This window comes from Temnothorax longispinosus, chromosome 7 (assembly GCF_030848805.1).
Source record: "Temnothorax longispinosus isolate EJ_2023e chromosome 7, Tlon_JGU_v1, whole genome shotgun sequence".
Classification (NCBI taxonomy): Eukaryota; Metazoa; Arthropoda; class Insecta; order Hymenoptera; family Formicidae; genus Temnothorax; species Temnothorax longispinosus.
In genome coordinates this window covers 587-14,745 of record NC_092364.1, presented here as the reverse complement: position 1 = coordinate 14,745, position 14,159 = coordinate 587, and the positions used below count along the sequence as shown (strand labels likewise).

Below are 14,159 nucleotides of genomic sequence, written 5' to 3'. Positions count from 1 at the left end.
GACGTCATTTCCGACGCAAGATTTTGTCGGAAATGACGTCATAAAATGAAACGTTTTGATTGGATAACTCATGACGCGGCGTCGTGACGCGTCGCGCGTCGCGTCGTTTGTCGTTAACCAATCAAAATATCCCATTTTATTACATTATTTGTGACGGGATGTTTAGATTGGTTAACGACAGACGACGCGACGCGCGACGCGTATAATGGGAACGCAGCCGTAAGGCTGAGTTTCCACTGAGCGCGTCACGCGTCGCGTCGTCACAGTACAATCAAAACATCCCATTTCGATTCCGTCACAAGAATGTATGAAATGGGATGTTTGGATTGGTTAACTTGTGACGACGCGACGCGTGACGCGCTCAGTGGAACTCAGCCTAAGGCTGAGTTTCCACTGAGCGCGTCACGCGTCGCGTCGTCACAAGTTAACCAATCCAAACATCCCATTTCATTACATTCTTGTGACGGAATCGAAATGGGATGTTTTGATTGGATGACGCGACGCGTGACGCGCTCAGTGGAAATTCAGCCTTAAGAATACCGGTCCGAGAGAGTGATTTTTGGAACGCAGCCCTTGAGTGTCAAGATAGGTTAAATTTTGCTGGAAACTGGAAACGCTCATCAAAAGGCTCGAAAGCAGGACTTGAAAATAAAAAAGAAAAAAAATTAACCGAAATTCTGTGCGCGTCATTATTTATAACGTATATTGTAAATTAACCGTCTTTGTTGAGCGCGGTGCCTGAACCTTTTGATACGTGGGAGATGTATATATGTGCTACGTACGCTACACGCGTGCATGCATTTATCTACTAGAGACACGAAAGACACAAAAAAATAATAAGATTACATATATATAAACACGTAAAACGTGCGTGGAGATTAAAGATTCACGTGAATAGGAAAACGAAGAGAGAAAGAAAAAACAAGAAAGCCCACACGCACGTACGCCGCGAGACACGCCATATCGGTGCTTACATATCATTATGAGTGAAATTTCAGAAACGCAAAGTAAAGACAGCGTCTCTGTTATAACTGAACAAGAGCGTGAATTGGCTCAAAATATACTGTTAGAATTTCAAAAGAGTTCTTACGCGTCGTGCTTATCATACTTGAATAAGCTGGAGAGTCTCAGGCCTACCGATCTTAAAGTTACGCATAACAAAGTTGTGGTGGAATATTATAAAAGTGACTTGAAGAAAACCGAGCTGACACGGAAGAGTTTGAACGCTATATGCGGCCAGATATTAACTACGGATTCTAACGAGACTATCGATGACGTCGAAAAGTGCGTTATGAGATATAATCAAGCCGTTTTATTATATCATACTAAACAGTATAATGCTGCGCTTCAAATCATGACTAGGCTGTTTGCCTTTATCGAGCCAATGGGTACGTACGACATACCAATGATACGTTCACATACCAAGTTTTTAAAGGTTAGACGTTATAGCAGCCAAATGCTCCAGTACATACGTGCCAAGTATTTGCCAACGTGTTTGGTTCAATTTTGATAAACAGTCTTTATTTGAGATTATATACGTGAAACTTGGCTTATATATATATAGTATCTCCATTTTTTTTAAAATAATATTTATACATATTTTTTTCTCGATCGTAGAAGAAACTTTAGCGCATAAAGTTTGTCTGCTACTGATCGAATTGTACATAGTAACGGAGCAACCAGACGCAGCTCTGTCAATATTAACGTATGTGGAGAGTCAATTTATATCGACTACTGACAGTTCCAAGATATCCGTTGACAAGGATGGAGTAATGAAATCTATTAAGGAGCAAAGAGAGCAAAAGAAAGATGTTGGCGATACAATGACGGATACATTTAAGATTAAACTCTTGAAATATAAAGCGAGAATATATCTTTTGACTCATCAACTGAAACTCTGTAAAAAAGAATGGAAGACATTAGTTTCATTGGGCATAGTGGTAACGTTATTACAAATTATAACTTGATTTAAATTCAAAGTTATTCAAGACCCCGTGAAGATATTGAGAATGATCTCTGATATATGTATAACATACCGTTTCTATTAAGCTACTTGATTCTTTCAGAATACATCGACAATTTTTTTGAAGGCTAATCTGGAATATTTGCGAGGAAATTACGAAAAGGCACGACAATTTTTGACGTCTAAAATGAAAGAAAATTTAGATTTTAAGTATGTTACATATATCAACTAAATTAAATACAAATGCATGAAGCAAAGCCAAAAATTTGTAAATATTAATATTTGTTATACAACGTGAAACGATATACGTCCATCTACCTTGAACATTTTTACTTTTTCTCAACACGACGACGAGCACGATAGCTGTGCGTTATATCCGTCAAAGGGAACATAACAAACGAAAACATAAGTTAATAGACGAGTGGATTCGTGAGAAAAAAAATGCACGTACATTTTTCAATCGCTCCACCGTAGACACCTGTGAAAACACGTGGTTCATACGCCATTTCAGTTTCAATCCATTAGTTTTTCCATCTTTACTTGGAAAAAAAGTCTAAATCTGCTGTTTAAGATGAGCAAAAATGTTCAAGTAGATGTCAGCTCGATTCTAAAACACCGTGTATCGATGTACTTACGATTTACAGATTATGTGGGGAATCTTCGGCTGTTTTGTTTTATAACAATATGGCATGTCTGCATCTCGCGATGGGTAAACCTATTCTGGCTTGTTCTTATCTTCAGAGAGCTTTGCGCGCAAATAAATGTGCGTTGGAGAGCATGCAAGTCAAAGACATTGGTACGTTTTAGAATTATTAAATGTAAATTTAAATACAACGCACGTAAACGTGTCTCTTTTTTATCTTTATTTTTTAAATGGTTACGTTTTGTTTCGTCCCTACGACGGTTGAATATTCACGAAGAGTGCGAAAAGTAAGATCATGTTTCCGTAAAATATCACCAAGACTAATATTACGGTACACTTGGATCTAAGCAAGCATTTATAGCGTGAAAAAAGAGTTGTTCATATTTTTGGCATTCGTCTAAATGACGTATGCACATATGATGCCAATATTAATAATTAATAAAACTTGATTACAGATCCTTTGTCTTCTCAACCATTATACACGCTTGGTGGCAATAAACATTACGAGTTAATGTACAGTTTAGGTGTCGCGTTGTTGTACGCTGGTAAAGCGTCCAAAGCTTTTGATTGCTTCACAGAAGTAGCACAGAAGGTACACAATAATCCTAAACTCTTGCTCAGAATGGCAGAATGTTGTATCTACAGTCATAAATATGTAAGTTGCACGTGTGATATTGGTTTCACATACTCTTTCAACGTATATACTTCTTAACCACGATCAACATCATTTTGGAAACATTTACTATTTGCTGCACGTACTATCGTTCGTCACGGAATATGTAAAATAAACGCACACATGTGCGTTCTTATCTACGGCGCATAATAATACACGTGTACCGTGCTTCTGTCCTATATATTTTTTAGTCAAACGAGGTCGATTTCAATATTCCAAAACGGCGTAAAGATTTGGTGCAGAAGATAATAGGTTCTGGTATCCATAAAAAAATTATATTAGCCACATCTCTTTCGAAAGACCGTAGATATCATTCGGAAGGACTATCCTATGCAATCCCACAACCAACATTGGAATTTGGTTATTTATGTCTGAAAAATGCATTACTTTTACTACCGAACACGACGGAGCCAAACGTACCTGTAACAACTATGACGACGTCAGTGTCACTATCCGTAATATCTGGTCACACGTTAGGTATAGCGTATAATTTACACCGCATATATATATGATATTCCGCTCGCACAACGCTACCTTGTATATACGTATTTCAGGTATCCAGCATGTAACATTAATGTCACGAGCTACAGCTATCGAATCTTTTAACTTAAAAATTAGTGTCTTGGCTGCTAGCGCTTATGTCTCTTTGTGTCTTGGAGATTATATACTTTCTCTGGAACATGCAAAAACTCTATTAAGCTTTAACAAGTTACCTGGAGCATATAAAATGCTAGGCAACTTGTACGCCGCTGAAAGTTTAATATTCATGGACAAAATTAGCGAGGCACTAGAGTACCTTAAGCTAGAAAATCTTCAAGATTTAAATACATTTATATCCATGCCAGAAATTCAAGAGAAGGATAAAGAAAAGGTGGAGGAAATTACGGTAAAGCCTGTAAGAGGTAAATTTAGAAAATTATATACAGAGTGTGTGTGTGTGTGTGCGCGCGCGCGCGCGCGTGCGTGCGTTGAAAATTAAAAAGAGAGGGACATCCGAGACCATTTTCATGGTCTGCTAGGTTGTATTTATTTTTCTTTACTTATTTCTTTTAAATACAAGATTCAGCAAAAAATTGATTACAAATCGTGGAAAAAAATTGACAGATTTGTCTTTTTCTAAGACAAATCTGTGTACTTTTGATCATTTTGGATTATTTTGTATCAAACATCGATAGAGATAAAACGTAGATAAGAGTTTCAAAAAATTATATTTATTGTAAAAGATATATGATATATATGATTTGAATCTTTTTCACCGTATTACTTCTTTTTCATATCTATATTGTTATTATTTTTTTCATTCGGTTATATTTTTTTCACCGTTTACGTGATATTTCGATGGTTCCTTTCGCGAAAGATATTCAACCTGTCCATTTACTACGCCACCTTCCTTTTACCTAATCACTTTTTCCAGATTTTCAATAATATTTAGTGTTAATAATAATAATAATACGAACGTTTAAATAAAATATCTCGGAAATAAATATTTTGTTGCTTTGACGTATAGCATGGTATCCCACAACAGTTTCTACTGGCATTGCTGTAATACGTTACAACTTGGCTGTGGCTTATGCCATACGAGGCGAACTAGACAAATCTGGAGAAACTTTGAAACAAGCAAGTATATTTATATCAAGATTAATGTAATACATAATGTATAAGATATATTTTTTCTATTATACGTTAACGTTTTACTATACTTAGTGTCCCGTTGAAACCTTCACATTCTGATTTCGTTTATAATATTAAGAGATTAAGACAATAATAAAAAAGAACACATTAATGATACATGAAATTTTTTTTCATTTGCCTTTCATATGAAACGCTATTTCTATCACGTAATTTTTATTTCAGATATGGATGTCAAAAGAACCAGCGTGTGATATACCTATACAAGTGATAATGTTGGCCTTGTATATAGAGCTACAATTAGGTAATATCTTTTTTTAGTATTATAAACGTAAAATTTATTTAAAACTTGGAACACGCGGTGGATAAGACGATCTTTTTTTATTTACTTACATCTCTTTGATTTGTATACGTAGCCAACGTCTTTTATTTTTTAAACCGCGTGCAAAGCACGAAGTTACTTTTGTCCAAATACTTTTCTTAGTTGTACATTCGTTCAATGTTTCGATAAGCAGGTGTATGCACTATAGATACGTTTGTTGTCAAGTCATCACGCACATATGTTATGGGAAATGCATTTTATATTTTTTAATTTCAGGTCACGCTGACATTTCAAAATCGATAATAAAACAGCATTGTTCACAGTATCGTTAGGAATGCAAGATATATGTCTCGTTAGAACATATGCATATAAATATTTAGGTATTTTTAATTTATAGATGCAAAGATATGTCTGAATCTTTTACATCTCTTTCTACATGATTATATATTTCTACAAGTAGTGAAAGAAAGAAGGAAAATTTTTCAACGTGTATAAGTAGTTTTGTTTCGAGATGGACATTTTACGATCGACATAATTATTTTAGATGGTATCACACTTTACGCGTATTATAATAAAATATTGGTTTAAAGCAAAAACAATTCTTTATTACGTATAAAATTAGACGTTTATTCATCGCTCATTCTTCAAAATACAAGGGTTATCTTTGTTTTCTTATTTAAAGGTTTAAAAGTGAAGCGCCTCGTGGCGCTTTTTCATTCAACGTGACTCTTTTCATTACGCATACCATTTTTTTTTTAAATACATTTGTCTTTTATGTATAATAATAATGTTGACGTGCTTATCTATGCAACGTCATCATTCCTCAATTAATTTTTCTAAAAACTTGCAATAATGTTTTTATACGTAGAATGAAATGACGAAAAGAATCGATCTACGTAGCGTTATGTCGTTTTGTTTTTCCTCCCACGTCTTTCACTCTTCTCCTTCGTTAATCTCTTCAGTCAAGACCAAGGTTATCTCACCCTGCTCTTTTAAAATAATCCGGCTCTTGACTCTTGGTGCGCGCGCGGTGCGACGCGAGTGCGCGAGGCCTGAAGAGTCGAATGGGACCGTAGGGGTCCGTAAGGGGCCGCGTGGAACTCCGTGGAAGGTCGAAGTTTTGCGTTTGCCTTTAGGAGCCAAGCCTTAGGGGCTTTAGAGGCCTGGACGCGAGGGAGACCGTAGCCTTTCATTTCGACGACTTACTCAGAGTTCGCTTCGTCGTCCTTCATGGCCATATATGTGGCCAGCCGGACTTGACCTATATATTATTATGCCATTGGCGTACAAATGCAACGCGCGTCGTTCGCGCGAGTGTACCCCCAGGGCTTTACCGAGGTTAAGTCTGGTTAAGTTTGTCTCGTAACTCATCTCGTAAGTCCTTGCCTGCCTGCCGGTGACCAGCAGTGACCATCACGTCTGTGCGACACGGTCTGACGTTTGACAGTTTGACGTACTCTACGATAGATTCGATTCGAGATGCGTAACGTAACGTTGTAAACAGCTCATGCGTAGCGATAGTAGGGAGTAGGGTATCGATATAAATTTTTTATACTTTTACGTTTAAAATTTAAATATTTGACGCGTGTTCGAGATTATTATATAAATTGACTTTTATCACTTAAATTATCAATTAAACCATTATTCCCGTATTTGTGCGTGCGTGTGACTAAAAAAAATACGTTCACGTCTCTCTCTCTCTCTCGTCGCGGAGGCACGTCTTTGTATTATAAACTCCCTTTCCTTCGCTCAAGGTTCACGTCGAGTGCCCTTCGGTCATTCGCCGAATGTCTCATTCTTGACCGGTATTCAAGAAGGCCACGAGCGGCCACGAGACCCGTGTAGCTTCACTACGCACCGAACTTGGCCGCGGCTATAAAACGGATCGCGCGCAGAACGGAAGGTCAGTGTGAGCGACAAGCACGCGCTCGTCGGTCGTTCAATTTTTATGCTTGTGTTTTCGCACAACTCTTTTCTTCAATACTGACAATAAAACATATCAGTGTTACAAAGAAGAGAATACGATATTATATACATATGGCACGGGCCAAATATATATTATATGTATATATTCTTGATGTAACACACGACGAAACGTTTGTAAACGCCAAAGAGAGAATATAATCTTCATTAAAAAAAGCGCGTGGTTACAAACTATAAGTTGCTTTTTTACAATCTCTCGGATAGAGATATAGTCGCTTTACTTTGATAAAAATATGGAGTTGGAAGTATCTCAAGATTTAAAGGAGCGGATCACGAACGATCTGCCATCCTCACCAGCTCCCCGCATGAAGAAATCTGAAACAAAGGACAGCATTTCCTCCGTAGACAGCGACTTGAGTCTTTCTTTCGACAGAAGAGGTTCCAAGAGCGACGAGGCCGACTTGTCGGATTACGATAGCGAGATCAGGTTCGTAAAGGGACGTGATATTGAACAAGATTCGGGTGCGGACTCTGTGGATGATGTTGCGTCGAAAGAAGTTATACAAGTGGAGAGACGAGTGGATGTACCGTCGGACGCTCCAACGGAATCAACGGACGTAACGGAATCAGCGAAATCAACGGTTGAGAAAACGACGAATACGTTCGTGATGCCGACGGACGAGTTAGCCGACAAGATATGCGCCCAGGTGGAATATTACTTTTCCGACGAAAATATCATAAAGGATGCGTTTTTATTGAAACACGTGAAAAGAAACAAAGAAGGTTACGTATCCCTTAAATTGATATCCAGCTTTAAAAAGGTGAAGCATCTCAGCAGGGATTGGAGAGCAGTCGGAGCGGCTTTAACGAGATCTAAGAAGCTCGAGGTTAATCCACAAGGGACTAAATTGCGTAGAGTGAATCCTTTACCACCTTTTGATCAGACAGCTCCTTCCAGGACCATTTTAGCGGCTGGATTACCGATAGAGAAATTAACGGTTGAATCTGTCGCTGAGATTTTTAAACCTTGTGGTGAGATAGCGCTGATAAGGGTTCTCAAACCTGGACGTCCCATACCTCCTGAGGTAAAACGTTTTCTCTCTCTCTCTCTCTAACTGGACGCACATCGTTGATGCGAATAACGAATAGCAAAATATTTTACTCTTTTACTGTGAGTCCTACTCTGCAACGCGATATTTGTTCAATTTAAGTTTTCTGTTTAGGTGCATTTTCAAATATAAATTTAACAGATATACGTTATCATATGTAATATATAGATTTAGGCTGTTTTGTGCGCTATTTTGAGTGTGTTCTGTCCTGTTCTGTCCTTGTTCAACTTTATGAAAGTAACAGATAAAACAACGCTCGCGAGCGTTAAAAACGTGGTTCTGGACGTGCAGCCTTAAATAATTAGATTTATAGTTTTAATTTTTGCAGACACGGTTTTTCATTTTTTAGATATAACTCGTAAAGTGTCCATTCAACTCTTCGGCTAAGAAAAAGATAATGTAGCTGCGCACGAATCAGTCGAAGAATATACCTACGAATTTCAATGGTTTTTACACTTTAGAGTTAGAGAATTTATCTATGTACATGCGTAGAGATGTGACACAAAGTATACGTATATTTTGAAATATTATACTCACATCGCGTTAATGTTACGTCTTTTTCTCCCCTCTTCGCACACCGTTATGATATCTTTTTGGATCGTCGTTCTTATGTTCTCTAGAAGATGCATGAGGTAAAAACGCGCATAAAGGAGGCTACTAATTATCGATAGAAAAATTAATGTAATTTGCGAAATTCCTAGTGTCACACGTTCCTCACGTACTGTCGACAATTCCACAGACTGGAACATTACCGAGTTCTTTGATAATAACCGGTAACACGGGTAATGCTTATTTATTACGTTTCCATCCTGTCGCCCGTCAAATTTTCCACACGTGCACTCTATCGTGACATAATCACGGCACATGGCCTAACTCACTGTGACGTAACGTTCGTACATGTTGTACATAATCAATTTATCACACCTAATAACAAGCTACAGTTGATCCATAGAAAACTACATAAGGTTTCCACCGCAGTAGTAGATTATTCAATCGTTACGTCAGCTATTATCAAACACATAATCTATACATTTATATTTACAATATTTTTTTATATCTTTGGAAAAAACTATCTTTTCCAGTTGTATTACCAGTATGAGACATGTACGTCGTACCACCTGCAATTCACTAGAATTTAAATTTTCCTTATTAATTATTAGTTTCGATTAAATGTTTTTACCTAAACAGATGAATGACTGTTAAATCTTGGTCGTACAAGTACAAAAGTATCCTATTTTTTGCAAACATCACGTTGCAGCGTTATAATATATGTATATGTGTATAGATTGTATACATACACACACACACACATTATGGCGCGCGCATGTGTGTGTGATGTGTGTTGTAAATAATCAGTCGCGGATAGGCATTATGTGTGCATAAATCTCGTTTTGCATAATATTCTTGAGAGTCGATGATGTCGAACCAGATCTAACGATATCGAAATAGAAAATAAAATTTTTACACGCGTTATTTAGGTGCGACAGGCAATCGCCAAAAGACCAGACGTGGTTTCCATCGAGGAGTGTGCCATGGTCGAGTTCACGGATTCAGCTTCCACGCGAATCGCCATGCAAATGGCCTTGGGCGATGCGAAAGTATTTGAATTACGACCGTCGGTTGACAAGAGAAGAAAGCACCAGCCTGCGAAGAAATGTAGTCTCAATAGAGTAGCGAGGGAAGACACGCACAACTCGTCCAGTTGTCCCAGTGGATCCGAGCCAGAGGATGGGAGAGTAAGGCTTCAGAGAGGCTTTCAGGGGTATCCAATGTGTCACGTTCATACGACGAGTTATCCCTTCCAAGGTATCATATCGTAAGAAAATATCGTGTACTACTATATATACAGGATATCATAGACCAATCGTTGATCTATATTTATTTGATTAATTTTAAATAGCTCTTTCTTTGTTAATCTTTCATCGTTTTATTACCATTTCTTTGGTTTTTAAAATTAGATTTCTCCGAACGATTAATTTTTAAATCTTAAATAAGGGTTTTGTCGCAGCAAAAAATTGTTTTCTTTCCCTCGCGCGCTTGCGTACGGGAAAGTCTGCGTGTAAGTAGTACGAAATTAAAAAATACGCGGCGTTTTAAGATCTTTTTCGTTAGAAAAAAAAAAAGAAAAGTACAATTAATTTTTATAGGATTTATTAATAATTGTAATTTCTGTACTATTAAACTTTTCAATCAACAATGCCTTGAACACGCAATCATCTGTCTTATTATAGCAGGGCCACCATCACCGGACACGTGTTTATCTCGTAAGCTCTCTTCCTGCTCCATATCCAGTTCCGAGAACGGTTTTGTGTTTCGGCGTCTGTCTTCCTGTTCCGGTTCTGGTTCTAGTTCAGACTCTGGTAGACGTTACTCCACCTGCTCGTCTGGTTCCGAAGCAGCTTTCTTTCATCCAAGTTACTCGAATACGTTCTATCATCATGAAAATCGCCGTTACTCTTGCTGTTCTGCCACTGGTTAGTAATCATATATAGCGTATATACGATATATCGTTACGCAATGGACATGTCGATCGCGGGACAATCAATTTTTGCCCGTGGTACATTCTATCACGTAGATTTTTTTACGTGTTGCGCAACATATCAACATATGTTTACTCGAAATGATACAATCATTTATTTATCACTTATTACTTATCACAGGTTCTCCGATGGAGTGCCGGGGAAGTTGCTATATCGCAAATCGTCGTGGATCGGCCGATTATGGACCGTTATCAAGAAGACTCTCGACATACAGTCGCGATTACGATACGAACATCAGGAGAGGATCCTTGTGCTCTTCAACGTCGGAACAGAATGTATTCTATCGATCGAGAAGCAATAACAGCATCGCGATAATGCACGTGCCTGAGAACGTGATGAGAATGCCATCAGGACCCGATGGTACTCGTGGCTTTTTCGGTCGTTCCGCAAGAATAACGTCTGTGGAACCTATCCATTGAATGAATAATATAAAAGGACTCGTCGATAGCGATAGGACTCAAAAACCGAAAGCAACTACAATATTGATCAATATACTCGAGGCGTGCTCGATAGAGCTAGGCTTACAAGATTCGAGCAGATTCTGACCGATATTTATATGTAGTTTGTTTCAGTCAATTATATACTATACTGAAATGTGAAATCTAATGCGCTGGAAAGCGATATACATTCGTCTCTTGTCACACGTTATCCTCAAGACGGTACAATAATGAAATGTCAGTGAAAATTATTAAACAGATCAAAACCGTTTTAATCGACATCTTATTGGCGTCTATTTTTCTATTCGGTATAATACAATTTTTCCAATTCCTTCGATGACCTAAATTAAATACACTAGTGCGAAATTTTATAATAACATCAATGGAGTAATATTTAATTTAAATTTTAAGCTACGTATCGTGGCGCCGATTTGTTATTCTGCAGGCTCGCGAGAGTTATATTTAATTGAAATTTTAAGCGCCGCGTATCGCTACGCCGATTGGTTGTTTTGCAGGCCCCTAGGGAGTTAGATCTAATTTCAACTTTAAGCGCAGCGTATTGCTACGCCGATTGGTTGTTCTACAGGCCCCTAGGGAGTTAGATCTAATTTAAACTTTAAGCGCAGCGTATCGCTACGCCGATTGGTTGACTGCAGGCCCCTAGGGAGTTAGATCTAATTTAAACTTTGAGCGCCGCGTATCGCTGCGCTGATTGGTTGTTCTGCAGGCTCGCGGGAGTTATATTTAATTTAAACTTTAAGCGCCGCGTATCGCTGCGCCGGTGACCCCCCATTTTATCTCAGCCCAAAACATATCAGCAAAAATATCTTGTCTATAATATCTCAGTCCAAAATGTCTTAGTCCAAAAATATCTCAGTCTAAAATGTCTCAGTCCAAAAATATCTCAGTCCAAAAATATCTCAGTCCAAAAATATCTCAGTCCAAAAATATCTCAGTCCAAAAATATCTCTTGTGCTGCAGGTTCCTAGGGAGTTAGATCTAATTTAAACTTTAAGCGCAGCGTATCGCTACGCCGATTGGTTGTTCTACAGGCCCCTAGGGAGTTAGATCTAATTTAAACTTTAAGCGCAGCGTATCGCTACGCCGATTGGTTGTTCTACAGGCCCCTAGGGAGTCAGATCTAATTTCAACTTTAAGCGCAGCGTATCGCTGCGCCGATTGGTTGTTCTGCAGGCCCCTAGGGAGTTAGATCTAATTTCAACTTTAAGCGCAGCGTATCGCTGCGCCGATTGGTTGTTCTGCAGGCCCCTAGGGAGTTAGATCTAATTTCAACTTTAAGCGCAGCGTATCGCTACGCCGATTGGTTGTTCTACAGGCCATTAGGGAGTTAGATCTAATTTAAACTTTAAGCGCCGCGTATCGCTGCGCCGATTCGTTGTTCTGCAGGCCCCTAGGGAGTTAGATCTAATTTAAACTTTAAGCGCAGCGTATCGCTACGCCGATTGGTTGTTCCTGCAGGCTCTTGTGAGCTGGACTTAATTTCAATTTTAAGCAGCGCCGATTGGTTGTTCCTGCCGGCCCTTGTGAGCTGGACTTAATTTCAAATTTAAGCAGCGCCGATTGGTTGTTCCTGCAGGCCCTTGTGAGCTGGACTTAATTTCAATTTTAACCAGCGCCGCTTATCTCGGCCCCGATTGGTTGTTCCTGCAGGTCATTGTGAGTTGGACTTAATTTCAATTTTAACCAGCGCCGTTTATCTCGGCCCCGATTGGTTGTTCCTCCAGACCATTGTGAGTTGGACTTAATTTCAATTTTAACCAACGCCGTTTATCTCGGCCCCGATTGGTTGTTCCTCCAGACCATTGTGAGTTGGACTTAATTTCAATTTTAACCAGCGCCGATTGGTTGTTCCTGCAGGCCCTTGTGAGCTGGACTTAATTTCAATTTTAACCAGCGCCGCTTATCTCGGCCCCGATTGGTTGTTCCTGCAGGTCATTGTGAGTTGGACTTAATTTCAATTTTAACCAGCGCCGTTTATCTCGGCCCCGATTGGTTGTTCCTGCAGGTCATTGTGAGTTAGGCTTAATTTCAATTTTAAGAAGCGCCGATTGGTGGTTTCTGCAAGCCCTTGTGAGTTGGACTTAATTTCAATTTTAAGCAGCGCCGATTGGTTGTTAGTGCAGGCCCTTGTGAGCTGGATTTAATTTCAATCATAAGCAGCGCCGATTGGTTGTTCCTGCAGGCCCTTGTGAGCTGGACTTAATTTCAATCATAAGCAGCGCCGATTGGTTGTTCCTGCAGGCCCTTGTGAGCTGGACTTAATTTCAATTTTAACCAGCGCCGCTTATCTCGGCCTCGATTGGTTGTTCCTGCAGGCCCTGGTGAGCTGGACTTAATTTCAATTTTAACCAGCGCCGCTTATCTCGGCCCGATTGGTTGTTCTCCAGGCCATTGTGAGTTGGACTTAATTTCAATTTTAACCAGCGCCGCTTATCTCGGCCCCGATTGGTTGTTCCTGCAGGTCATTGTGAGTTGGACTTAATTTCAATTTTAACCAGCGCCGTTTATCTCGGCCCCGATTGGTTGTTCCTCCAGACCATTGTGAGTTGGACTTAATTTCAATTTTAACCAGCGCCGCTTATCTCGGCCCCGATTGGTTGTTCCTGCAGGCCTTGTGAGCTGGACTTAATTTCAATTTTAACCAGCGCCGCTTATCTCGGCCCCGATTGGTTGTTCCTGCAGGCCCTTGTGAGCTGGACTTAATTTCAATTTTAAGAAGCGCCGATTGGTTGTTCCTGCAGGCCCTTGTGAGTTGGACTTAATTTCAATGTTAAGCAGCGCCGATTGGTTGTTACTGCAGGCCCTTGTGAGCTGGACTTAATTTCAATCATAAGCAGTGCCGATTGGTTGTTCCTGCAGGCCCTTGTGAGCTGGACTTAATTTCAATCATAAGCAGCGC

At 39.3% G+C, this 14,159-nt stretch overlaps 2 protein-coding genes across 3 annotated transcripts; both read left to right on the top strand.

Moving 5' to 3' along the window:
- The first annotated feature begins 554 nt into the window (after positions 1 to 554).
- On the top strand, positions 555 to 6,106 carry Not10 (CCR4-NOT transcription complex subunit 10). Its single transcript, XM_071782897.1, has 10 exons — positions 555 to 1,388; positions 1,618 to 1,940; positions 2,067 to 2,173; positions 2,608 to 2,759; positions 3,062 to 3,261; positions 3,471 to 3,756; positions 3,834 to 4,181; positions 4,787 to 4,896; positions 5,134 to 5,212; positions 5,507 to 6,106. The coding sequence occupies exons 1-10, from the start codon at positions 983 to 985 to the stop codon at positions 5,560 to 5,562; spliced, it is 2,067 nt and encodes a 688-aa protein (XP_071638998.1). The 5' UTR covers positions 555 to 982; the 3' UTR covers positions 5,563 to 6,106.
- A 268-nt stretch (positions 6,107 to 6,374) lies between these two features.
- Positions 6,375 to 11,518, top strand: Achl (La ribonucleoprotein translational regulator Achilles). 2 transcript variants are annotated; one of them, XM_071782900.1, is made up of 5 exons: positions 6,375 to 8,238; positions 9,741 to 10,068; positions 10,494 to 10,526; positions 10,612 to 10,736; positions 10,923 to 11,518. In XM_071782900.1, the coding sequence occupies exons 1-5, from the start codon at positions 7,447 to 7,449 to the stop codon at positions 11,115 to 11,117; spliced, it is 1,473 nt and encodes a 490-aa protein (XP_071639001.1). In that variant the 5' UTR covers positions 6,375 to 7,446; the 3' UTR covers positions 11,118 to 11,518. The 2 variants fall into 2 exon arrangements, with proteins under 2 accessions (XP_071639001.1, XP_071638999.1); XM_071782898.1 differs by having other exon boundaries at positions 6,376 to 8,238; positions 10,494 to 10,736.
- The last annotated feature ends 2,641 nt before the right edge of the window (positions 11,519 to 14,159 follow it).

Coding starts and splice junctions, on each gene's coding strand:
- Not10 (XM_071782897.1), top strand. CDS start 983: ATGAGTGAAATTTCAGAAACGCAAAGTAAAGACAGCGTCTCTGTTATA. Junction 1,389..1,617: donor TGCCTTTATCGAGCCAATGG/GTACGTACGACA, acceptor TCTCGATCGTAG/AAGAAACTTTAGCGCATAAA. Junction 2,760..3,061: donor CATGCAAGTCAAAGACATTG/GTACGTTTTAGA, acceptor ACTTGATTACAG/ATCCTTTGTCTTCTCAACCA.
- Achl (XM_071782898.1), top strand. CDS start 7,447: ATGGAGTTGGAAGTATCTCAAGATTTAAAGGAGCGGATCACGAACGAT. Junction 8,239..9,740: donor GACGTCCCATACCTCCTGAG/GTAAAACGTTTT, acceptor CGCGTTATTTAG/GTGCGACAGGCAATCGCCAA. Junction 10,069..10,493: donor GACGAGTTATCCCTTCCAAG/GTATCATATCGT, acceptor GTCTTATTATAG/CAGGGCCACCATCACCGGAC.